The 27,705-nt window shown below is 43.6% G+C and overlaps 1 protein-coding gene across 3 annotated transcripts in view; it reads left to right on the top strand.

The window, feature by feature from the left end:
* Window positions 1-26,800, top strand: part of LOC142471198 (mucin-3A-like) — an 86,159-nt gene extending 59,359 nt beyond the window's left edge. For all 3 annotated transcript variants that reach the window (XM_075577985.1, XM_075577984.1, XM_075577986.1), the window contains 5 exons: window positions 20,657-20,822; window positions 23,289-23,459; window positions 24,568-24,668; window positions 25,877-25,944; window positions 26,402-26,800. In XM_075577985.1, coding sequence (XP_075434100.1) covers window positions 20,657-20,822; window positions 23,289-23,459; window positions 24,568-24,668; window positions 25,877-25,944; window positions 26,402-26,446 — 551 coding nt within the window. In that variant the 3' untranslated portion in view covers window positions 26,447-26,800. The remainder of the gene's footprint in view (window positions 1-20,656; window positions 20,823-23,288; window positions 23,460-24,567; window positions 24,669-25,876; window positions 25,945-26,401) is intronic.
* The last annotated feature ends 905 nt before the right edge of the window (window positions 26,801-27,705 follow it).

The following is a 27,705-nucleotide window of genomic DNA, read 5'->3' as shown; positions in this document are numbered from 1 at the left end:
TTCAGAGGCAGCAGCATCTTCAGATGGAACCGGAGAAGATGGGGGTGGAGAAGCCGGGCTGAAGATTTCCGGGACAGCTACAGCAGAGTCGTCGAAGCATATGGGAGCAAGTGGTCTGCGGATTCGGTGAGTTGGCTGCCATGCGTCTTGCGTACCGAGCACAGTACCGTATTTCTTCTTCACATAATAAGGCTGACGTGTTTTAAAAGCCTTAGCCTTTGGGGTCAGCAGAAGGTTTTCTTTGTTGGCCTTAGCCTGTCGCTTTGCCTTTGGCTTGGAAACGGTAACTGCCTTTCTTTTTTTCAGTGTGGCAGGCACAGCAGAGGTGAGATGATTCTTTCGTCCATAGAACCGGGGCTGCTCCATGTAAGCGGGAGGCACAATGCAGTATCTGGACAATGCCTCAGATAAAGATCAGCAAGTGGTGGGCTATGCAACGTGTACAACCTTTTATGCATGGTGGCCAGGTACAGGTGTTGAAAGTGGGTGGTCTGTTATGTGAGTCATTAACATATAAATACACCATCCATTTTGTGGATTCACTGCACATTGAATACACATCGACTAAACATCGAATACACATTCTTGTGTTTGTATTTCTTTCTACAGTACAGTACTCGCAGCAATGCCTGTTAAGAAGATTTCCAAGGATCTCAGCATGCGAATGAAGGAGATGTACACGAGCGGAAAACGAATTGCAGATATCCAGCGCTGGTTAACTGCTTCTGGCCTCGTTGTGCCATCAAGCACTGTGTGCTATCATGCACAAGGAAAAAACAGAGACCGCAAAAAGGCACCAAGGGTAACAAATGCGTAAGTATACTGTATTTATAAAACTTAACCAAAAAAAATATAGAAAACTGTAGTGTACATCTACAGTATACCGTATTTATATAGTATATTTATTATATTACAACAGTATATACTGTAGTGTACTGTATGTGTGGTCAATTTATATTTTTTGTGCAGCAGTATACACTTTTGGTATATTGCAATTCATCTGACAACGGAATATACAGTATATGATGTGTATTTATTATGATATAACAACAGTATACCGTATTTATATAGTATATTTATTATATTACAACAGTATATACTGTAGTGTACTGTATGTGTGGTCAATTTATATTTTTTGTGCAGCAGTATACACTTTTGGTATATTGCAATTCATCTGACAACGGAATATACAGTATATGATGTGTATTTATTATGATATAACAACAGTATACCGTATTTATATAGTATATTTATTATATTACAACAGTATATACTGTAGTGTACTGTATGTGTGGTCAATTTATATTTTTTGTGCAGCAGTATACACTTTTGGTATATTGCAATTCATCTGACAACGGAATATACAGTATATGATGTGTATTTATTATGATATAACAACAGTATACCGTATTTATATAGTATATTTATTATATTACAACAGTATATACTGTAGTGTACTGTACTGTATGTGTGGTCAATTTATATTTTTTGTGCAGCAGTATACACTTTTGGTATATTGCAATTCATCTGACAACGGAATATACAGTATATGATGTGTATTTATTATGATATACAGTAACAACAGTATACCGTATTTATATAGTATATTTATATTACAACAGTACTGTATACTGTATATTTTGTCTATTTATATTTATAGTACAGCAGTATACATTTTTTGTATATTTATATTTACTGTATATTACAACATTACATGTACAGTATACAATATACATTTTATATTGCTGCATATTAATAACACAATATAATTTCTTTGCATTGTAGGGAGACTACTCTTCTGGTGGACAGAATAAGTGAGGAGAATGATGAGAGGAGCGCATTAAGGGTTAAAAACACTCTTCAGGAAAACCACAATCTGACTGTATCCGAGAGCAGCATAAAGAAGATGAGACGCAGAATTGGATGGAAATATGGACGTGTGAGGTTAGTAGTGGACAGTACAGGAGGTACTGTACTGTAAAGTAAACATGTTGTTTTGCAAACTGTACTGCGCTGTGACGCTAACATTTTTTATTCATTGTCATTACAGAGCGTACCCCATGATACGGGACGCAAACAAAATCAAAAGAGTGCTCCAGGCCCAGGCATGGATCGACAGCGGTGAGACTTTCCAGGATTGCATCTTCACTGATGAGTCTACTGTGTCGCTGGAGAGATTTGCAAGATTTGCGTTCCACAAAAAAGGCCGCATAACTTTGAAGCCACGGCCAAAACACCCTGTGAAGCTGCATGTGTGGGGTGCCATCTCTAGGCGTGGACCGGGATGCATTGTCGTCTTTGAAGGTACAATTTCTCAAATATAATGCCGCCTAATGCACTGTACTTGACTAGTGTTGCCTTACCGTATGCACTGTACTGTACTATTGAGCACTTTTCTTTTCTTGCTATAGGAATCATGAATAAAGATTTCTTCCAAGACAACATTGTGCCCGTGATAGTGCGATACATCACAGAAGACTTTCCCAATGGTCATCGCTTTTACCAGGACAATGATCCCAAGCACACCGCGTCGACGGCGCATATCCTTGAGCGCGGCATCAACTGGGTGAAGACGCCAGCGGAGTAAGTGCAGTAGACCGTGTCCCATTTATATGTTCCCCACTGTTTTTACTGTGTACTGTATCTCTTAAACTAATTGTCCTTTCTTTCCAATCACAGATCGCCAGACTTCAATCCGATCGAAATGGTCTGGCATCAGCTGAAGGACCACATCCGTAAAGTGGCGAAACCCTCCAAGAAGGACGAGTTGTATACAGCCATAATGAGTTTTTGGAACGATGTACTCACCGTGGAACGATGCAATAAATATATAGACCATATTGCCACTGTGTTGCCCATTGTCATCGCGCGCAATGGACAAGCATCAGGAAAGTAGTACAGTGCTGTAGTATTGTACAGTAGGTACACTATGATACAGGTAAGTATGGCACAGATTTTAGCTTTCCCAATAGTCAGAGTTTACAGTAGTTCCAGTATACAGTACAGTAGACTAGTTTGACATACTACAGTAACTGCCTACTAACTGCTCCATTTTTTTCTTTCCAGAGAAAGCTGCACCAGCCACCTACTGTACAGTAGTTCTACCATAATACAGTATGCACATACAGTACAGTACAGTAACTGAACAAAGTTTTTGTTTTCTTGTCGTTCCAGGAAAAAGGGTGCACCAGGGGGGAGGGGGGGCCTTGTGTTCGTCAAATCTGCTTGTGCAGTCAAATGTACAGTATATAAACAGCAGTAATGATGTACACAAAACCTCTCCTCTCTCAATGAACTACTGTACCGCAGACACAATGAGGATACTGTTACAGTATGAAGGGAAAAAGAACAGGATGGGTTATTTAACATTACAGTATACTGTGCAATATTTATACTGTATATTTATATATACTGTATTTTTATTCTAAAGGTATTCGAGAATGTACTCTACTGTATGAGGACCTGGTGACTTTCAACCCTCTCAGACCCACAGAAAGGATTACAGTATTTCACATCACTGTATATTTATCCTGTATATTTTCAGTAATTTAGAAGCAGTGGCTGTTCTGAACAGCCCAGGGCCAGTTTAACAAAACAATGGCTTGGATTGGATTAGCCAGACGATTGATGCTTGGCCAGGGAGGGATTAAAAACTCTAAGGGAGGGGGTGGGTGGTGTAGCTGTACTGTAGGATTGTACTGTGTCAGTATTTCCAACGCCAGGTCACCCTAATAATTGCATGAATAAACCCCCAAAGACAAGGCCCAAATATACTAGTACAGTATACAGTACTGTAAAGTATGTATTATTGTGTGTTGATGTTTTGAATTGCTGTTAACTTGAAATGTTTCACCATTGTATTGTACTGTATTTGTAAATAAAAGTATTTTGTGGCGACTTCAGCAATAAAAGAACTGGTTAATTTATCTCACATAAAGTACGTGAATACGACCGCAATCACCATTGTACAGTAAATGGGTGCATAGGATGGAACGACAGGTGCTAAAGGGGTATAAATATGATACTGTATTTATCAGTATTGATCAAAGAGAGTTGATCAGAAGGATTCCCCTTATAAAGTATACAGCACTCTATTGTCATTCATACAGTACAGTATACTGTAGTAAAGGGTAGACAACACATGGTCTTGCAGTATACTGTATTACTAAAAATCTGTCAGGTTGACCAGAATCACTGCGGATATCGGAAAATAATACAATTTTATTAATTCTACGTACTGTATATAAGGGGAATCCTTCTGATCAACTCTCTTTGATCAACACTGATAAATACAGTAATTTATCTCACACTCAGTACTACAAACTGCTTTTTGCTTGCAATAAACAAACAAACAGGGAAGCGCTACTGTATACTGTATGAGTTAGGATCAGGCCCAGCAGCCACTTTATGTTGAAAACCACATATGAAATGAGCATAAATTTGCATGAATAATTACACAAAAATATATAAAATAAATAGCACAAGTCTCTGACAGAGAGAAATTGTCCAGGTGGTGTGGATACAGGTTAATGCCCCTGTCTGATAGGACAGACTCGGGCAAGAATGGCCTGTGAGAGGTGAATATCCAGAATGGTAGCTGGGATGGAAAGCGCTACCAACTGTGCAGGTATTGAAGTGTGTAGAAATGGGAAGGTGCCGTAGGCATCAAATGTGGAAAGCGCTCACCCAGACTTCATACACTGCGCTTTTTGCTTGCATACTGCAAAGCCGCAAGACCAGCAACATTGTAAAAAAAGAGCAAAAAAAGAGCAATGAGCGCGAAATTGGCGTGGGAACTTCTGTTCTAGGGCCCCTAGAAATAATATTCTTTATTTTATTTATAAACTCACATTTATATATAAAGTATATATTTATTTCTCTTCATGTATTTATTTATATTTATTTATTAATTGTGGAGCTGCTGTGCGTGAGGGGCCATGGCCAGGATGGGGGGGGGGGGGGTAACGGTACAGTATGTGGGTAGGGGGTGAGGGTGGTTAGACCTCACAGTACATTATGCACATTGGGCCCCCCTCCTCCCCACATTTACATACTGTACACTACACGACATCAATGCAGGGAGGGTTTACCAATGCAGGGAGGGTTTACCAATGCAGGTAAGGCTTTAGGCCTTTATATCTCTCTCCCTTCAGTGTAATCTGCTTAACAGAAACATTAGGGGGGAAGGGGCTTTAGGCCTTTATATCTCTCTCCCTTCAGTGTAATCTGTTTAACAGAAACATTAGGGGGGAAGGGGCTTTAGGCCTTTATATCTCTCTCCCTTCAGTGTAATCTTCTTAACACAAACATTAGGGGGGAAGGGGCTTTAGGCCTTTATATCTCTCTCCCTTCAGTGTAATCTTCTTAACACAAACATTAGGGGGGAAGGGGCTTTAGGCCTTTATATCTCTCTCCCTTCAGTGTAATCTGCTTAACAGAAACATTAGGGGGGAAGGGGCTTTAGGCCTTTATATCTCTCTCCCTTCAGTGTAATCTGCTTAACACAAACATTAGGGGGGAAGGGGTTTTTAAACAATGCTGTGTATAATGTATAAGGTTTTTTACAATTAGATAGATGTAATCCTTGGTATTGTAAGGGTTAGTTTGTTTTTAAATTGTCTTTTCTGGTTGTTACTTACAGTATATATTGATTTTGGTTTACTTGCTTGGTTAAAATACTGTAGTTAAGTTGACTTGTTTGGAAGTGTTTGTACAGTATTTACTGGTAGAGTAGCTTGCAATTATATTGTTAACATTCATTTGCAGAATGTACAGTACTGTATATGGTGCATAGATTTAATGCTATGCATCATTTACAGTATACAATGTACTGTAAATGCAATGTACTGTGTGGATTGTAATGTTATGTTTTATACTGTACAGTATGCTATTCATTAACTTCATTGCTCTACACATCTAGGGATTTCATTCCACCTTACCACCTTTCCTACACATGATTTGTGCTGTAGGCATTGGTTACTGTATATTACTGTATGCTAATGCAGATGTGTGATGCTTTGAGACTGTCATTTATACTTTGACAAGTCTACCTTTTGGTGTGTAGTGTGCATTATCCTTAGCGTTGTATACAGTAGGTGCCTTTAAACCCAGTAACCTATTGTGATTCACTTTGATTCTCCCTAGTGTTTTTTGAGTCACTATCCTTTTCATGTTTAGGGTTGACAGCGTGTGTCGTTCCCTAGTGCTGTTCATTAGTGTTTAAGGGTCCATGCCTCTTTTTTAAGTGTTTTTAAATCATGTACTGTTTATTCATCCCTTTTTGCACTGTGTCAAATAAATAAACAAATATATCAATTGCATACCTGAGTGCTCCCATACGGGTTACTTTTTTCTCTTTTCACTCACATACAGTATGTATATATATATATATATATATATATATATATACAGTATATATATATATATATATATATATATATATATATATATATAAATATAGCTGTATGATATATATATATATATATATATATATATACACAGTGTATATATGTATACTGTATATATATATATATATATATATATATATATATATATATATATATATATATATATATATATACATACAGTGTATATATATATACAAAGTATATACTGTACAGTATATATTTATTTCTCTTCATGTCTTTATTTATTTATTTATTTAGATTTATTTATTAATTGTGGGGCTGCTGTGCGTGAATTTTTTTTATTGGGGGTGAGGGGGGTGTTTGGCCCTTGGTGTGAGTTTACGACTTGCAGCAGCAGCACAATGAATAAATAAATATAAATAAATAAATAAATAAATGACAATAAATACATTTGAAATACATTTTTATTGATAGTGTACATGTGCAGGGGGTCTCCGGAGCTGAAGCGCACAGGTTTCAGGTCTGGGGACCCCGTGCCCCCCGAGATACAGGCCCCTTTAGGGGGTGCCGGTATCCCTCTGCTCTGCTTGGTTTACAGGCCGCGATCACGTGATCGGGACCTTTAAACGCAGAGCACTCAGCACTCAGAAACACAGGCCAGACAGATTTAAACACACACACAATAGGGGGAGGTTTTTTTACATAGCTTGCAGGGAAGCTTAACGCACACACAATAGGGGGATAGGGGGAGGGTTTTTTACATAGATTAGAGAGAAGGCAGGGCGTTTTAAAAGCGAGAATAGGGGAGGGGGTTTTACATAGATTTTATTTATTTATTTAGATTTATTTATTAATTGTGGGGCTGCTGTGCGTGAATTTTTTTTATTGGGGGTGAGGGGGGTGTTTGGCCCTTGGTGTGAGTTTACGACTTGCAGCAGCAGCACAATGAATAAATAAATATAAATAAATAAATAAATAAATGACAATAAATACATTTGAAATACATTTTTATTGATAGTGTACATGTGCAGGGGGTCTCCGGAGCTGACGCGCACAGGTTTCAGGTCTGGGGACCCCGTGCCCCCCGAGATACAGGCCCCTTTAGGGGGTGCCGGTATCCCTCTGCTCTGCTTGGTTTACAGGCCGCGATCACGTGATCGGGACCTTTAAACGCAGAGCACTCAGCACTCAGAAACACAGGCCAGACAGATTTAAACACACACACAATAGGGGGAGGTTTTTTTACATAGCTTGCAGGGAAGCTTAACGCACACACAATAGGGGGATAGGGGGAGGGTTTTTTACATAGATTAGAGAGAAGGCAGGGCGTTTTAAAAGCGAGAATAGGGGAGGGGGTTTTACATAGATTTTATTTATTTATTTAGATTTATTTATTAATTGTGGGGCTGCTGTGCGTGAATTTTTTTTATTGGGGGTGAGGGGGGTGTTTGGCCCTTGGTGTGAGTTTACGACTTGCAGCAGCAGCACAATGAATAAATAAATATAAATAAATAAATAAATAAATGACAATAAATACATTTGAAATACATTTTTATTGATAGTGTACATGTGCAGGGGGTCTCCGGAGCTGAAGCGCACAGGTTTCAGGTCTGGGGACCCCGTGCCCCCCGAGATACAGGCCCCTTTAGGGGGTGCCGGTATCCCTCTGCTCTGCTTGGTTTACAGGCCGCGATCACGTGATCGGGACCTTTAAACGCAGAGCACTCAGCACTCAGAAACACAGGCCAGACAGATTTAAACACACACACAATAGGGGGAGGTTTTTTTACATAGCTTGCAGGGAAGCTTAACGCACACACAATAGGGGGATAGGGGGAGGGTTTTTTACATAGATTAGAGAGAAGGCAGGGCGTTTTAAAAGCGAGAATAGGGGAGGGGGTTTTACATAGATTTTATTTATTTATTTAGATTTATTTATTAATTGTGGGGCTGCTGTGCGTGAATTTTTTTTATTGGGGGTGAGGGGGGTGTTTGGCCCTTGGTGTGAGTTTACGACTTGCAGCAGCAGCACAATGAATAAATAAATATAAATAAATAAATGACAATAAATACATTTGAAATACATTTTTATTGATAGTGTACATGTGCAGGGGGTCTCCGGAGCTGAAGCGCACAGGTTTCAGGTCTGGGGACCCCGTGCCCCCCGAGATACAGGCCCCTTTAGGGGGTGCCGGTATCCCTCTGCTCTGCTTGGTTTACAGGCCGCGATCACGTGATCGGACCTTTAAACCAAGCAGAGGGCTACCGGCACCCCCTTAAGGGGCCTGTATCTCGGGGGGCACGGGGTCCCCAGACCTAAAACCAGCGCGGTTCAGCTCCGGAGACCCCCTGCACATCTACACTATCAATAAAAATGTATTTCAAATGTATTTATTGTCATTTATTTATTTATTTTTTGGCGGCTGCTGTGTGTGTGTATTTTTTTATTGTGGGTAGCGGGAGGGTGGGTGAATGGGGTATTCGCCCCAACGATGGTTGGGGAGGGCTTGCGGGGGGGGGGGTGGGGTAGCGGGAGGGCTTAACCCCTTCATGACCGTAGCGGTATTAACTGCTACGATCGTGAAGGGGTTAAGTGCACCCGCAACCCCCCCCCCCTCCCGCAAGTCCTAAACTCACACCAAGGGCCAAATAACCCCCTCACCCATCCCCACTACACACAATAAAGCGGGCACGGTGGGTTAACCCCTTCATTGCCTTAGCGGCTATCCGCTATGGTAATGACGCAGCATTTTCCGTATTTTTAATAATATTGATCAGGAGCAGGGGGGGGGGGGGGGGTTCCCTGAGCATTAATTTCTGGCTCAGGGAACCCCCTGCTCACTGTACAATATTATTAAATCTCTCTCTGCTGCAAACACATCTCGCCCCCAGTATGTGCAGTAATTTACTGAACATGTACTGTAGAATAAATGCATAGTTTTATTTATTCGGGTTTATTACACAGTATACTGTATGGCCGGAAAACATCAGCATACAGTACAATATAATCCATCGAAATCCCCCCATTAGCCGTTTTCTTTTCTGAGGAAAAACAAAATGAAAAGTTTTAATGTACAGTAATGGTCAGCCCCCTAAAGAAGTTCCCAGCCAGCCCCACCAAAATAATACGGCAAAAATACAGTACTCACCATACTGTACAGTATTACTAAATTTCCCATTCAGCTTGCGCTGGCGCCGGCCCACTTCCAGTCCAGCTTTCATCATTTTGCAGAGGGACTAGCCCACCTGTAGTCAGCGGGAAATCGCTTAGGTACATGCAAGCTTCATCAAAACTGGCTGCGAAATCCATCTCAGAGTTGTCACCGACGGCGGGACCATGATGATAAGCTGGTGCTGCTGCTGGTTCTGGTTCTGGTTCTGGCGCATTGCTTGGCAGGGACTGTCGCTTCTTATTTCGTTTTAACACGACCCTTCGCCTTTTGCCGCCTCCATTATCATAGATACGGGAAAAACCCTGTGACACACACCAATACCCTCCAACAAATTGGGGCTCAATACGGTGAAAACAGGGGTCACTACATAACCTTTTCCTTATTGCATGCTTCCACAAATGAGGAGTTGGCGAAAATCTGTAAAAGTCATAATTTTCGATAAAATACTGATAAATTTGAACAACTGTTGCCATCTTATCCTCTGTTGCATTAATAGCGGCCCATATCAAATAAGCATAACTTCTGTCAGGTTTTTGGAACACGGGCTCCACTTGAACACTCATGTCTCTGTAGAATAGTGTAAGTGAAAATGATCTTTGTCTTTATTTAATACATTACTGTATGTAAAGCCTAAATTGATACATTTTTTGCAACTCTTCCTTCAGTCTCAAGGACAAGTTACACAATAGCATACTGTACTGGGATAAAGTAACTTTTTTTTGGAAACGAAACAACTTGCAAAGGCCACACATTACTTAAGTCATGAGTTTATGCCATCTGGTGGACAATCGAAACATCGCAGCCTAGTAAATCATTCTCATTATCATTTAACAGATCAGGCCCCCGTCAGCCAGGCATGAACCGTGGCTGGGAAGGCAAACGCAACGAAGCATGCAAGAGGTGAGCAGCGGCGGATTCCAGGTTTCTGCCAGGTACAAACCAGGCATTTGCTCGAATAAAGTGTGTCGGTGCAGTAAGCCAAAAGGCAGCACCCTATACTGAAAGAGGCCGTCTGGGGTTGAGAAGGCTGTCTTTTCTTTTGCCCTTTCTGTGAGGGGAACCTGCCAGTACCCTTTTGTTAGGTCTAGGGTTGTGAGATATCGGGCTTTGCCCAGTCTCTCTACAAGTTCATCTACCCTGGGCATAGGGTAAGTATCAAATTTTGACACCGCGTTTAGTTTCCGGTAGTCATTACAAAACCTTGTTGTACCATCTGGCTTTGGGACTAAGACTATAGGGCTGTTCCACCCACTTTGGGATTCCTCAATTACGCCTAGTTTTAGCATTTTTTTAACCTCTAAACTTATAGCCTCTCTTTTGGCCTCTGGGATTCGGTACGGTTTAAGGTTAACTCGGACCCCCGGTTCAGAGACTAGGTCATGTTCAATTACGCTAGTTCTACCTGGCTGTGTAGAGAAGATTTCTTTGTTTCTGCTCACTAAATTCTGAACCTCTTGTTTCTGATGAACGGACAGGGTTTCAGCTATGCTAACCTCTGGGTCAGTTTCTTGACTCTCTGACGGACCTGGGGTTACTAGGGTTGACAAGACTTCTCTATCTTTCCAGGGCTTGAGTAGGTTTATATGGTAAATTTGCTCAGGTTTCCTCCTACCTGGCTGTCTTACCTTATAATTTACTTCTCCCACTCTTTCCAAGACCTCATATGGCCCATGCCATTTAGCAAGGAATTTACTTTCCACGGTGGGAACCAGAACTAGTACCCTATCACCTGGAAAAAAAAATCTGACCCTAGCACCCTTATTATACGTATTCCTCTGTGCTTCTTGAGCTTTCTCCATGTGTTCCCTCACTATGGGTAGGACTGCAGCAATGCGGTCCTGCATTTGGGCAACATGCTCTATTACACTTCTGTAAGGGGTAACCTCGTGTTCCCAAGTCTCTTTGGCTATATCCAGTAAGCCCCTTGGGTGTCGGCCATACAATAGTTCAAACGGGGAGAAGCCTGTGGAGCCTAGTTTTAGCATTGGGGAACTTCCCTAATGGCAAATAACAGGTACGGTAACAAACAATCCCAGTTTTTCCCATCTTTATCGACCGCCCGCCGTAACATGCTCTTTAAGGTTTTATTGAACCTTTCCACTAAACCATCTGTTTGTGGATGATAGACTGAGGTTCTGAGATGCTTGATTTTTAGGAGTTTACATAACTCTTTTGTTACTTGGGACATAAACGGTGTTCCCTGGTCAGATAGAATCTCTTTAGGAATTCCAACCCGGGAAAACAGAACTACTAACTCTTTTGCTATGTTTTTGGCAGAGGTGCTACGTAGGGGAACTGCCTCCGGATATCGGGTGGCATAATCTAATATTACCAATATATGCTGATGTCCCCTAGCAGACTTTATTAGGGGTCCTACTAGATCCATAGCAATCCGGTCAAATGGTACCTCTATTATGGGAAGGGGTACCAATGGGCTGCGGTACGCCTTGAACGGGGCGGTGATCTGACATGCTGGGCATGAGGAACAATAATTCGTAATTTCTGCCAGAACCCCAGGCCAATAGAAGCTTCGGAGAACCTTTTCTTTTGTCTTTTCCACCCCTAGGTGTCCCCCCAATGGATGACTATGTGCGAGGTGTAATACTACGTTACGGAATGTCCGTGGTACCAACAATTGTTTAGTTGTAACTGATTTTCTTTTATCAACCCGATATACTAGGTCGTTCTCTACCTCGAAGTAGGGGTAGGCAAGCGACCTATCTGGTTGGCCAAGAGTACTATTCAGGTCCCGTATATTTCCCCTTGCTACCTCTAATGTGGGGTCCTCCCACTGGGCCTTCTTAAAACTCCCAGGACTGACCTCTAGGTCAGCGAGGGTCTTATCCGGTTCTGGGGTGGTAAGTGTCTGATCAACATCCTGATTTGGGGTATTCCCTACCAAAGTAGTGATGGGGAAGGGAATTTTACAGCACTCCTCCTTTTCCCCCTTCTTATTTGGGCCCTCGTCAACCTCCATTTCTGAAAACGGGAAAGGATTTATTTCTTCTAATACTTCGTTATGGTCCGCTATTGAACTCTGGGCGCTATTCTGAGCGGGGACCACATTTTTAGAAAATGGGGAAAGTCGGTCCCTATTAACACATCATGTGCCAGTTTGGGTACAATACCCACCTTGAAATCTAAAGAACCAAACTCTGTTTCAAAAAAAACATCAACAGTGGAATATTCATGATTATCCCCATGTATACAACAAATTGCCATTCTTTGTGAACTGTTTCCCTGTTTCTTCTTAATGGGCAAGAGGTATTCGGACACTAGTGTGACCATGCTCCCAGAGTCCAGAAGTGCCCGAACCCTTCTACCATTAACCTTTACAAATGCCCACAGATGGTTATTCAAGGGGTCCTCTGGGCTAGGGCGCATACATTGGGACAACAGCGAATAAGGTTCCACGCTGTTGCATTGCATGGGCTCATCATTTAGTGGGCAGATTTTTGCTGTGTGGCCCCTCTCATGACAATTTACACATTTAGGTACATAGTCTGTGTCCCACTTAGAGCCTTTTCCCGGCTCCCCATGTTGGCTATTGCCCTTAGTGTGCGAACCACTGTTGCTGGTGCTGCGTGAAGGTGGTCGCCGCTCTTCAGCTCCCCTTAACCCCGGTACCCTTTTACCGTCTCTGGAAGAGTCCTGGAACCTCGGGTAGTGGGGTTGCTCCACGACTGTGGGTTGCGGGTGCTCTTCTGCTGCATTGTACCTTTCTACGAGGGCCACAAGCTCATCCGCATTGTGGGGGTCACTCCGACTGACCCAACGGCGTAAGGCAGAGGGAAGTTTCCTCAAGAACTGGTCCATGACCAACCGTTCCACGATGTGGCTGGCTGAGTTGATCTCGGGTTGTAGCCACTTCCGGGCGAGGTGGATGAGGTCATACATCTGGCTTCGGGTGGCTTTATCCATCGTGAAGGACCATGCGTGAAACCTTTGGGCACGAACAGCCGTGGTTACGCCGAGGCGGGCGAGGATCTCGAACTTCAATTTTGCATAGACGTTAGCTTCGGCTGGCTCTAGATCAAAGTAAGCCTTCTGGGGTTCGCCGCTTAGGAAGGGTGCGATTAGACCAGCCCACTCAGCTTCTGGCCATCCCTCTCTCTGTGCCGTGCGTTCAAACGTGAGAAGATAGGCTTCCACATCATCCGAGGGTCCCATCTTCTGAAGGTAGTGGCTTGCCCTGGTCATTTTCGGAACTGGGGCTGCCGCTGCCAGTGGAAGGTTACTGATAGTCCCCCTCAGGATCTCGAGTTCCTGCTGTAAGCCCTGAGCGAACCGCTGTTGCTCCTCTCTCAGCAAGCGGTTTGTCTCTTGCTGGTTTGCATTCGCCTGTTGCAGGATTGCATTAGTCTCTTGCTGGTTTATTAACAGCTGTCGCTGGGTTTCACTCGCCTGTTGCTGGGCTTCATTCGCGTCTTTCTGGACAGCGACATTGCGTACCAGCGCACTCACCACGTCTTCCATCTTGTTTGGAGAGAGAGAAAAAAACTTTTTTTTTTTTTTCTTTAAAGTTCTTTAACCCCCAGACCTTTTAGTGTTCTGCCCGCATTCTCCACCATATGTGACAAACAGCTTACTCCGGGGCTCCGCTGCTTGTCCGGGACGGTTAGAACACGGTCTTTTGGGGTAGGTTAAATGAGGAGGCGTCACGTACTGTTCCTTTAAACAGGCTGTGCCTGGTTTATTCAGTCCCAGGCACTGAGACTGCCACAGTGCATACAACAAAACACATCAAAACAAAAACTGCTCACCTGAGCGATAACTTAACTTAGATTTCCCTAACTCAGGGTGGAAGTGGCTTTTCCACTTTCCAACAACAAAACAAGGTACTTTTGCAGAGTTAGCCAAATGAATAGAACAATTGAACCTGTGTGGGGAAGGGGCTTCTCCCCACTGTGTTCAGCAGCCTTCCAGGCTCTGGAGAAGAGACAAGAGCAAACAGGAAATCAGTCTTACATACCTGATTTCTAATTAGCATGACAGGTGACAGAAATCCCTCAGTTCCAGCGCTTGCCCAAAACTGTGGGATGGAGTGCATGTATTATAAGGCTGCACTCCCAGGCCAGACAGGATAGAAACTGTTCAGTATCCTGGGAGCCCTATATATGGAATTTATTACCATCCCCTGGTTTCTGTCACAATATATATATATATACCCGGACTAAGGTGCAGCCTAAAGTTATGAGCAATTCTTAACATATCGGAAGAATTGCTCATAACTTCAGGCTCCACGCTAGTTGGTTGCCATACCCATTTGTGTGCTCGTAGTACACATAGCCACCTATTTTCCCCCTCGTCCGGGACAATAGTAAGTGTCGGAGACGCGGGGGCTTATGCCATACGGGTACCGCAGTGGCGCGCGAACCTGGAAGTAGGGGAGATCCACACCAATACAGCCCCCCCCCATATCTCCTGAACTACTGTTGAGGCAACACAGAGCCTGATCGTTTATCATCTACTGGACTGTGTCTTTTATCTATGTAAGTTACTCCATGCATTATTATTGTATTGTTTAATACATACATCTTTACCTTGATGCGCTCCTGTGCTTTTTTCCCTCTTTACAGATAAATGTAAGGTTATGCATTTGTGAAGCAAGAATAAAAAAGGCGACTTACAAATTAAATGGGGATAGATTGGGGGAATCCTTGATGGAGAAGGATTTAGGAGTGCTTGTAGACAGCAGGCTTAGCAATAGTGCCTAAAATATTTCCGCTCCAATCTCGAGCAATCAAAACTGTGAATGGCAAAACCAGATACAGTATATCTGATCTCACTGGGTGACAAGACTAGATTTTGAGCCCAGGTGAACCCCCTGTGACATCACTGGAGTGACGAGGAAAAGGAATGGGGCCTAACGTACAAAGAAAGGGGTGGGACAATTACCACCATTGTGTGGTCTTCAGAGGAACACATAATTATGGTGTATAGCCACATAAGTAATGTTACCAAAAAAACACAATGTATGTAAATAAAAATAATAAAATAAATAAAATCTAAAGCACGTGTAAACACTTGTCCGCCGCAGTGGGGGATGCCTGCACCTAAACACAAACTGGAGATCTATTGTAGATGGTGGGCATGAGATCCGAGCTGGGAGACGGTCACATACAGGATCAGATGCACAGAACAACACGGTAATCTAGAATACATTCATAATCAAGTCCCAAACTGGTCGCCAAATAAGGTGCAACAATGGAGAGTTAGCCCTGCCAGGCATCTGAGCATGGACAGGTCTGTCCAAGCCGTTACATTCAACCATCAGCGGGGGTGGGAGGGCAGCAGAGCAGTGAAGCAGTAGATCAGTCCCTGACAGCTACAGGCGATCCGTTACTGATACAGAGATGGACGCGGCTGACGGGGACTTGCTGCTGCCGCCAAGTCCCTGGGGAGCACAAGGACACGGGACTGCTTGAAGTCATGTGGCTGGCCGTTAAATAGAAGTTCGACTGGTCGCCCCATTGCGGTGTCAGGGCTCTGTCACAGACACAGCATGACGCTTCGGCCGGATTGTCTAAGGAAAGGACAGTTCCATTTTAGCCTGACCTGAAAGTAAAATACACTCTAATCTGGAACTGACATGCGGACGTAGGGCAAAGTACATAGAGCTAAACAGTATGAGTTCATGCTTCGGTCTGTGCATCTGATTATGTACGTGACCGTCTCCTGATTCCTTCCCACCCTCTACAGTGGATCTCCAGTTTGCTGCGGACAAGTGTTTACACATAATGCTGCAATTTTGATTTATTTACATACATTGTGTTTCTTTGGTAACATTACTTTTATGCCTGTTCAACACCTTACTGTTTCCAAGTAGACCATTGTCCATCCAGTAGACCAGTTGTTCCATCCCCTTTTCTTTAGACTGTGGCTCCTTAGGCCCCTCGCCTCTTCCTCACACTCCAGTGATGTCACAGGGCATTCACCTGGGATTTTTCTGGGTGCCAAATCTAGTCTTGTCACAGGGCGAGGGCATACATGGTTTTGCCTTTTACATCTTCGAAAGCTCCGGAGAAAGGTACGAGTTGGAGCTGAAATGTTGAGCTATTAAAAGTCACATTTTTGAGATTGGAGTGCCTGTCCTTTATTCATATATATATATATATTGTGATGCCCACACCACATTGTAGCATCTTTTAGTCCCAGATAAAGGCAGGAAACGTAGTATTTCTCTATATGGGATTTATTTACAAGGATAAATAATACAAAAACAAAAAATAATCTGGCACCTAAAATAAATCCACAATAGCAGATAAAACAAACGATCATAGAATGTAACTAAATGACTGTTGATATGACAACAACAAATAAGACAATACTAACAGACAGACAAACCAACTTATACTAACGTAAAACTAGACACCTAATGCTGAGCTAAAATAGACTAATTTAATATAATTATAAAAATAACAATAATAACAAAGTGCCTCCTATACAGGGAGTGATGAAGTGAAATATTCTGCTCCAGTAAAGGAAAAATTGGAATCCTACTTACAGCAAGCATGATTCAGAAGGGCATAGTGGATAGTTTCTACCCTTGCTGGCAGGTCCCAAGTCCAGGATGTCCGTTGCACTTGCCCCCGGGTGTAGGTACCGCCGTCGCTTGTACCGCCGCTCCGATATCGCCTCTGTTGACCACACCAGCCAAACAGAGCTTCCTCTCACAGCCGCCATAGATGCCAAGTCCTGTGCACTGTCCTCGTGCGTTTCCCTACCTGCGCGGGGAGGTGATTATTGATCTCCGCTTGGCACAGCACTGATCGTTCAACACACTGCAGTTTCGTCAAAACTCACATTATTTTAGGCGCCGGATTATTTTTTGTTTTTGTGTTATATGTGCTCTGATTGGTTATTTTCCTGGCAGCCTATCTTATATTTATAAGACCTACAGGGTATTCACTTTTAGTTGTACATTACACTAATTATTAATTACGAATTAATTACTGCATTAGCGCTATTAGCACATTTTCTTTTCTTCACAGGGATAAATAATAAACTATTTGGATATGTGGGAGCTCAAATGCTTTGGTACCACCATTAATCCATATTGATGTGGACAAATTAGGGGGTATACATATTAATAGTATAGTACTAAATATTGACATAGATAGACTGAATAATGCCTGAGGGTATGGAATAAAAGTGTAATAACTTTTCCTCCTCCTTAGAAAGTCCCATAAACAGAATGAAGTACTCGCTATTGCCCCTTAATGTCCACAGGCGTGCAGCCTCATCCAAAGTCCAACGATGTCCAAGAATAGTATGTGTGGGTGCACAGCAGAAAGGAACAGGTCACGTGGCAATGAAAAATATTTATTAATGCTGCATATTAAAAAACGGTGGAGGATACAACACTCCTACGCGTTTCGTGCTTGTGGGCACTTTATCAAGGAGTTACTTGATAACTCCTTGATAAAGTGCCCACAAGCACGAAACGCGTAGGAGTGATGTATCCTCCACCGTTTTTTAATATGCAGCATTAATAAATATTTTTCATTGCCACGTGACCTGTTCCTTTCTGCTGTGCACCCACACATACTATTCTTGGACATAAATAATAAACTAACAGACCTACCGTCCCTCTAAGTCAATATGAAATTATAAAATAAACTCCTACTCCTCTTAGGAAACTAACTACACATTCAGCTTCAACCCTTACTAACTGGATGGTTACCACCCCAAACAGGTACTATTATAGCTGAACATATATTGTCTCTGAACACAGCAATAAAGTGTTTTGCTTATCTGTTACTCCTGGGTTTGGAGCAGACGTCCCAGCTCCAGCACAGTCTCTTATCCTTCCTTCCTAGGGGAGCTCTGCCCCACGAGAGCTCAGAGAATCTCTCCTCTGTAAGTTCAATGTTAAGGATAGGACATCCCCGCTTGAGCACGGTCTCTCTTCCTTCCTTCTTCTTCCTGAGATTAACAACCCAGGCAGTCCCAGCAGGCTCTGCGACCACTGTCCAGTGGGCCTAGGGGGCTGCGCCAGCCTCCACAGCTGGGGAGAACTCTTCTCTGTCCCCTTCTCTGGGAGCAGCAGTATCTCACTCATTATGTATAGTCACTTCCTGACTTTTAAAATTCCATGAGCAATCAGGAGTTCAGCCTGTTCAATAAGCCAGCAGCTGCTGCTGGCTTCTCTAGTGAGATGAACTCTCTGTGTGTTGGAAAGTCCCATAGCTGCCCTATGCCTTCACCTAGAGGAGAGTGATGGTATCACATATCCCCCTCCCCAGCGTAACATTGTCCTGTGACGTGGCCTGTGCACTATTCCCGTGCACCAGCTCTTTATCAGAGACGTCTGACATCCATCTCTTCTTTTTCCTTGACTTCCAGTTGAAGATTTTTTCCTGCAGGGCATGTACTAGGCCTTCTGGGCCTGCTGACTGGTACTTCGCTACATTCTCTTCTTTCAATTGTTTGATTTTAGCATTGAAGCTCAGCTCTTGGCGTGTTACTTTTTAGAAAAGTTCCTGAGCATCCTGCAGTCCGTTGGTTCTCTCTGTCATCTCAGCCCGGACTCTATCCCGAACTGTGACCTTGATCTGCATATCCTGAAGATGCATCTCCATCTTCTTCCTCCCGTGCTCAGAGTCTTCATTACCCTGCAGAAGAGCCTTGTCCTCAATGGTTAGCTAATTTCATTCACTCACCAGTGACTGTTTGGCCTTCTCTTGTGAAGACAGTAACTCCGCTTTAGCGGTGATGGCTTTTGGACCTTTCTCCATCAGCGTACTTCAGAGTTTGATACTAGAGACCGGTCATTCACCACAAGTTCAGTGTTGGGTTCCACACCATTTATCTTCAGTACTTCAACTTGGGCTGGATTGTCATTAACCCCAAGTCCACCCCATGGCGCCTCTTTATTACAGTCGGCAGACTCGTAGGCTTGTGCCTTTCTTTCTTGATTCCTTAGCTTACTCTGGTGGGAGTGTCGCTGGACAATCTGTGAGGTCTTTCTCGTCTTACAATCACGGACACACTTCCGTCCCATTCTCATCCGAGACTGTATATTTTCAGCAGCTGCCCTCATGGCACGGAATTCACTTTGAGTCCCATGGGCACTGCAGTACAACTGGATTCTTACTGTGCTACTCCATTCCAACTTGGTCCTCCCATTCCGTGCCTTGTGGAAAGTAGACTGTGGTACTGCAAAGGTATTGCAGTCACGCTTACCCGAGCGCTTCACTTGCTCAGCATCACTCTCTCACTTGTTCAAACTTTGTAATCTCGTTTTGCAGTTGAGCGGTGTCCCCCGCTCTCACTGTACCCTTGTCATCACGACATTAGTTTCTGTGGGATACAGACATTTGGGCTAAGCCAATACCTTTTCCTGTAGTGGGGACACCTGTGCATTACTGTTCCGTGGAGCCTCATTCCTTTTAAATCTACCGCCATCTTTTCCATGGACTGCTTCTGTGACCCAAGTGTCTGTCTTAGGTTTGTAACCTTTTTCTCCAACTTCATCTGAGGAATCTCCTGCTGGGCAGCAGTCGAGTCGAACATAGCATCTCGCGCCAGTCTTCAGAGCCTGGAGTTCCTCACCCAGATCACTTAGTTAATGCATGGCTAAGAAAGTGGTGCAGGAAGGAGGGGTTTGGGTTTTTAGAGCACTGGGACTCCTTTTCTGAGAGGTGCCATCTATATTCTAGGGACGGATTGAACCTCAATGAAGAGGGATCTTCTGTGCTAGGGGGGAGAATGCTAAATAGGTTGGAGGAGATTTTAAACTAGGATGGAGGAGGGAGGGGAATGAAACAGATAATGAACTAAATGGAATAGATGAGGATACAAGGTGGTATGGAGGTAGAAGTGGGGGCAAGTGCGAGTTTGACAAGCAGCGAGACACCCATAGTAAATACAGATAATACTAGAAAACTTCTAAAGACTATACCAAGTGGGCCGTACACACAAAAAGTGTGCGTCACGTGCATGCACGTGCGCACAGGCTTGCACGTGTGCGCGCACCTACCATAAAACCAGCCTAATGCAGAAGGAAGTGTTGTTATTGTGGCCTTCCTAAACCTCTATTTCCTTCCTGCCCAGAGTAGTCTTTCAAGAGGCTAATCGCACGACGTCTCCGACGTATAACCTGTTTTGCAGAATGGTGCAAGTCAGTGTCTCCCCCGGAAAACGCAAACTACTATTATCCGTATACAAGCGACAAGGGCCTGATCTGCGTCACGAATTGCACCGAGGGGATTCTGGGCACTATGAACTGTCACTACGGACAGTGCCGCGTGCTGCCAAAGTCAGGACCCTCGTGCGAGTAAGTATCTGACTGGGCCTCCGAGGTGGGAACTACTGCTTTTAATCCTGTATCGTGTCAACTGTGGAGGGATCCCCATGCTGGGCCTGTCAACATGCTATTATAAGGGGGATGGGAAATGAATGTGTAAGGAATTGAAGAATACGTGGGGGAGGCCATTTTGTTTTACAATTCTATCCCACAGGAAACCAAGGGAGTTCTTGCAGGTGCTCTTAGTCAGCCATTTTGTCGGATGTCATTTTGTGTCAGGAAGCCATCACTGAGACAGAAACGACTATCCTCTTGAAATTAACCAATTACATTATTTAGAAATTCAACTGGAGTGCCGGTTCTCGTCTGACATCCCTAACGTACACGAGTATCCTGTTTCACCCAAGTTTTCGAGGATCAGGCAGCAGTATACACAGCAGGAACCACTGTGGCAGTAGACATACGTCTGGTCATTGTGTGTCATAATGACATACTGTTTCTAACACGTGTGAAATGTCTGAATCATGTGATGTTCAGGAGTCTTGCAGCAGCATACAAAAAGGCAGCCATCTTGTGCCTTAATGACATCGTCAAGGCACGTGAGTGGCCTGTCTGCTTGGTGCTACAGCGACCATTTTGTATAATAATTACATATCTAACATACTGTATGGTGGATTGCAAAGGAAATTAACAGTATTATCCTAATATTCAGGGGTCAGGCTGAAGGATACATCGGGTCAGCCATTTTGTTTTATAATAACATATCTCTGCCTTTTATTCAGGGGTCAGACTGTAGGATACATATGGTGTGCCATTTTGTTTTATAATAATACCTCTCTTACTAAGGCCCGGGCCATAGAGGGGTGAGGAGAGCAGAGGCGCGCTAACGCTGAGGCTCACCTGCTTCAGTCAGCACGATTCCACGGACTTGCAGGCGAGCCAGCGTGCGCAAAGGGAGCCGGGGCGAGGTGATTGGAGGTGGGGCAGTGACATCGCTGGGCCAATCGCCCGCGACGCACTGACGTCAACGTCACGGCGCCGACGTCACGGCGCCGTGACGTTGACGCTGCTTAAGGCTGATTGGATGTTTTCAGCCGACAGCGCACTGAAAAACAGCTTGGCGTTCGGCTGAAAACTCCAAAGCCTCCGCACGCCTGCGGACGCTCGCGTGAGCCCCCTCTCAAGGCATCCTCATTGAGGATGCAGGGGCTCAGCGCGGAGCGTCCGCACGGTTCAGCGCTGCTTGTCCTTCTATGGACGCAGCCTAAGGCTGTGGCCACGCTGCTGCTGAGCGTGCTCATGCTTGAGAGCGGTGACGTCCCCACCTCTCCCAGCCTGAGCGCTTGGCTGTCCTTCACAAATTAGAGAGCAGGAGCGAGGGGCGTGGTGTTTAATGGATGGGGCGTGTCATTGGCTGGATCGGGGCTGTGTGTCTGTGCATGTGTGTGTGTTTGTCTATGGGTGTGTCTGGGTGTGTCTTTCTGTGTGTGTGTGTGTGTGTGTACAGTATCTATGTGTTTGTGTGTGTCTGTGTGTGTCCCTCCATTCTCTCCCTCCCCCATCTCCCTCCCCCTTCCCTCCATTCTTTCCTTCCCCCCTCCATTCTCTCCTGCCCCCCTTCCCTCCTCTCCCTCCCCCATTCTCTCCTTCCCCCCTTCCCTCGTCTCTCCCCCTTCCCACCTCTCTCCCCCTTTCCCACCTCTCTTTTTCCCCCTTCCCTCCTCTCTCTCACCCCTTTCCCTTTTCTCTCTCTCCCCCTTCCCTCCTCTCTCTCTCCCCCTTCCCTCCTCTCTCTCTCCCCTTCTCTCCTCTCTCTCCCCCTTTCCCACCTCTCTTTCCCCCCTTCCCTCCTCTCTCTCCCTCACATCCCCCCTCCTCTCCCCCATTCCCCCCTCTTCTCTCCCCCTTTTCCTCATCTCTCCCCCCTTCCCTGCTCCCTCCCCCATATCCCTCCTCTCTCTCCTCCCTTTCCCTCCTCCCTCTCCCCCCCTTCCCACCTCTCTCTCCACCCTTCCCACCGCTCTCCCTCCCCCTTCCCTCCATTCTCTCTCCACTCATCCGATACTGTCTCACTCTCCTCATTCTGTGTCTGTGTCTCTCTCAACATTCTGTGTCTGTCTCTCTCCCCATTCTCTGTCTGTGTCTCTCTCCCCATTCTGTGTCTGTCTCTCTCCCCATTCTCTGTCTGTGTCCCTCTTCCCATTCTGTGTCTGTCCCTCTCTCCCCTATTGAAGGGTCATGGGACCCTGCTGAGCGCTTGGAAATTAAATTTCCCTGTCTCTCCAAGCGCTGAGCTTCTGAGAGCATATGTGCACGGGCACGAGCGCGTGGTGATACCTATTGAGTTTCATTGAAGTAAACGCGCCAAGCGCCAAGCGTGCTCAGTGGCAGCTTGGACACAGCCTAGTATTCAGGGCTGTATGCTGAGGCAGAAGGATACACAGGGTCGGCCATTTTGAAACTCAATTGGACTTCATAGCTGGTTTCCACTTACAGATGCCACGACACTACGGATTTCTGGTACTCGGGACAGACCTGCGATACCAGGATAAGTAGGCCCGGAGTGATTGGTGGAGTCACGGCTGCGGCCTGTATCTTAATCATCATATTCATCATTGCACTGATCATCTTTCAAAGACGACGTGGAAAATGGAATATATTTACAAAGTAAGTCAGCAACTGTTGGAGTGAGAAACCACTCAATAGAAACATAGACATTGACAGCAGACGAGAACCACTTGGTCCACCTAGATTGCCCATTCTCCAAAGCGGAGTAGGCTTTTATTTTGTTTATTTTGAATGTTTTGCCTTATTAATGGAACAGGCTCAATAAAGCCAGGATTTAATTTCACCCTAATCGGTCTCCATTAAATGTACCTCTGCACACACGTCTTACACCCACATAGGAGCAAAGTGACATAATGACAGTGATGGGTTTGATAGGTTAATGGGTCAGTCCCATGAAGGAGCAAAGTGACCCAATGACAGTGACGTGTTTAATGAGTTAAAGGGTCAGTCCCACGGAGGAGAAAAGTGACCTAATTACCGTGACGTGTTTAATGGGGTAAAGGGTCAGTCCTGTGATGGAGCAAAGTGACCCAATGATAGTGACGGTTTTAATGGGTTAAAGGGTCAGTCTCATGATGGCGCAAAGTGACCCAATGACAGTGAAAAGTTTAATCGGTTAAAGGGTCAGTCCCATGTAGGAGCAAAGTGACCCAATGGCAGGTGGCAGAGGTGCAAGGTCGGGGACGCCAGTGACCAAGATGGCCCCTGCAGCCTGAATGTGGAGAGAAGTGAATAAAGGACTGCCAGTGAACAAGATGGACATTGTGGCTTCAGTGTGGGCACTGATGACGCCGTAGCCTGATAGACGTGTTTAAGGGATTAAAGGGCCAGTCCCAATGGCAGTCAACTTAAGAGCAAAGTGACCTAATGACGTGACATCTTCAATGGATTAAATCGTCATTCCCATGTAGCATCAAAGGGATTTAATTACAGTGACCTATTTAATGACCTAAATTGCCAGGCCCACATAGGGCAAAGTGACCTAATGACAGTGGCATGTTAAATGGGTAAAGAGTCAGTCCGATGTAGGGCCAAATTGACCTATTGACACATTTTTGGCCTTTATGGTTTAAACAAAGCCTACATTTTAAAAACCGTTAAATTATGAAACATACAAAATTGTAGATGTGACACGATTGAATGTTTTCACTTTAGAACATGTTAAATACCGTGAATTCTAAGAAATATTGTTCTGCTGTATTTGAAGGAGCAGATTCGCCGGATACGATTCTTGGGTTGATGAAGAATCACCCTGGTTTTCCTCCGAGACCTTCATTGTCAAAAACCCAAATGCAAGGGGACATGAAGGTGAGATTGTTAATTTCCAAAGAGTAGGTCTCACAAATGGGTTTCCTATAGGTTAGGCCGGATTCTAAAGCCCATCCCTGGGGGTCTCTGAGGAGAGATTTGGCAACAACTGCTGGAAGTTGATAGGGTCAGTGGCGTCCCACTCTGATTGGATGAGAGGGTGTTTCAACAATGGGATTCCTTGAAGTTAATAAGGTCAACAGCATCTTCCTCTTAAGGAATAAGAGGGCTTCCCATGAATAATATTTCTATACATTGTTAGGATGAGTAGCATCTCCCTCTAATGGGATAAATTACATCTCCTGAATGGGATTCCTATTAGTTAAAATTGTCTGTGTTATCGCCCTCTGGTGGGAGAAGAGGGTTTGTCATGAATGGTATTCCTATGATAGGTTGCACCTTCTAATACGATGAGAGGGTTACTCACACTCTTGAATCCTATAAATTAAATAGGATCAGTGGCACCCCTTTATGATGTAATACATATCAGGTCACCATGTTTACAAACACACTTTTAAAAAGGATTTAAAAATACTTATACGGGTCGCACTTGGGTACAAAGGCTGTAATCACCAAGATGTAACAGAGATGCCACATTCATTAGTACACTTTGGTCCTTGGATGGACTGAGTAATTTTGGTCCCAGGAGAGGGACAGACCTCTTAAATATGTCACCACCATTATTACACTTTGGCCCTAGGAGGGACAAACCGTTTATACATGTCACTGCCATTAGTACACTTTGCCCCTAGGAGGGACTGACCCCTTAACCATGTCACTGCCATTAGTACACTTTGCCCCTAGGAGGGACTGACCCCTTAACCATGTCACTGCCATTAGTACACTTTGCCCCTAGGAGGGACTGACCCCTTAACCCTGTCACTGCCATTAGTACACTTTGCCCCTAGGAGGGACTGACCCCTTAACCATGTCACTGCCATTATTACACTTTGCCTCTATGAGAGACTGACCCCTTAACCCTGTCACTGCCATTAGTACACTTTGCCTCTATGAGAGACTGACCCCTTAACCATGCCACTGCCATTAGTACACTTTGCCCCTAGGAGGGACAGACCCCTTAACCATGTCACTGCCATTAGTACACTCTGGTTTTACAGAGAGACTGACACTTTAATAGATAGTTTTCATTGGATAATGTTACAATTTTATTTTAAATTGTTCTTTTTTTCCCTTCTGTTTTGCAATAGGCATCAACCCTGGTTTAAGTAAAGAATATTTTAGACCAAACTTAGAAACCGTGGACACCAATTTAAAGGTAAGACTGCCTCCATAGCCAGAAAAAAATATATATATTTACTGAAAAAAAAATGTAATTTTGAGCTAATTTATCATACAAAAAACAAACACCAAATATATAAATGTGACATTCCTTGGGGAATGGAAATCAGCGCATTTTGACTATACAATTTTTTTATTAAGGTGGTAAGGGCATAGTTAGAGGATTTTTTAATAGGAGAAAGTAAAACGGTAATTCCTTATAGGGGAATTCATTTTTTAAGCATCATATATATCAGACTTAGAATTTAAGCAGAAGTTAATGTTTGCAAGTAGACAAATGATAAATTTCTCAGTGAATAATCAAAGTCTCACCATAGTAACTAATGAGCTTTAGGCAAATGTTTGAATTAATATATTAACCAGTAATGGTGGATCAATTATAATGCAGGGTTTTCAGGACTCATCAAGACTTTGCCTTTTTTCTTCTTTTACAGATCCAGACAAAACGTCCGGAGAGAGTAGTAAGCAAGGCAGATTGAGGCTAGGATCGTCCGGAGTGAGCATCGTCTAAGGAGATAAGAAAAGACACTGAGAACTTTACACATCTCGCATGAGAAAATCCCACCCACTAGAAGCCACCACGAAGAAGACACATGCAAATATGTGTAAGGCCTTTGAGCATTTGGAAAAGAAAAGATCGATGTATCTTCATCTCCCATTGAATTTAGGTCAGGCGGGTGAAGTTTAATCTGGAAGAAGGAAAAATGGGTACTTGTTTTCAAGATAAAATGCCTAGAAAAAATGCTATGAAAAATGACGATGATTGGGAGACTTGGTCAAACATTTAGGACACAATAAGTTAAAATATACACTTGGACAAGTGACTAGAAGAGGTCACTAAAAGCCCTAATAACAGCACTCAAAGGCACCATACACAGGTAAGTATATGGTGGGGATAGGATATAAGTGTATTCACTAGGACCAAAAAATGGAGGTATATAAACCTCCAGCCACAAGACTACAAACAGCAATTAAAACCAAAAATAATAAAGTTTTATTAATATAACGACCGACGCAACTTAACAACTATGGGGAACATATATATACACACACTGGATATTAAAATCCTCACGGAACAAACGGTGGTGGGCTAATTTGTGTGACAGGCTCATGTGTGGAAACACATATCTGAAGGAGATACACTATAGTGTAGAAGGTAGATAGACTACACAATAAGGGTCTATTCATACAGTGCAATACATATGCAGTCACCTGTGTACTTACCTGTGTATGGTGCCTTTGAGTGCTGTTATTAGGGCTTTTAGTGACCTCTTCTAGTCACTTGTCCAAGTGTTTATTTGTACTAATATTCCCTAAGCACCTAGGTTTTTATCTCCTTATACTACTAGGTGAGCGACTAGTCACTCTGTTTCTGTGACACAATAAGTTAACCAAGTTTAAACAAAACATGTATAGTTTTGACGAAAAAACCCCGGTTTAAAATGAAAGACAGTTGTTAAATGATTATCAGCGGTGAGGTATACGAGGAGGCTATCTCAATAATATATGTATTTTGCATTTTGTTTGAGAAGTAATATATTTATTATTAATATGATGTGGTAAGTATTACCAAGGTTAGAATCCATTTCTGAATTTAAAACAAAAATGGTACATCTCAAAAGAATAATACAAACATGCATTTGTCTTGAAAATAATTACAAGAAATGGTTTGAATTTTCACTGTGATGTCATTATATTATTTCATTATTTGTATAGATTTTTTTAACAAAATGTACAG

This window comes from Ascaphus truei, chromosome 20 (assembly GCF_040206685.1).
Source record: "Ascaphus truei isolate aAscTru1 chromosome 20, aAscTru1.hap1, whole genome shotgun sequence".
NCBI classification, from domain to species: domain Eukaryota; kingdom Metazoa; phylum Chordata; class Amphibia; order Anura; family Ascaphidae; genus Ascaphus; species Ascaphus truei.
Note: the sequence above shows the minus strand (reverse complement) of the source record. Positions and strands in the feature narration are given on the sequence as shown.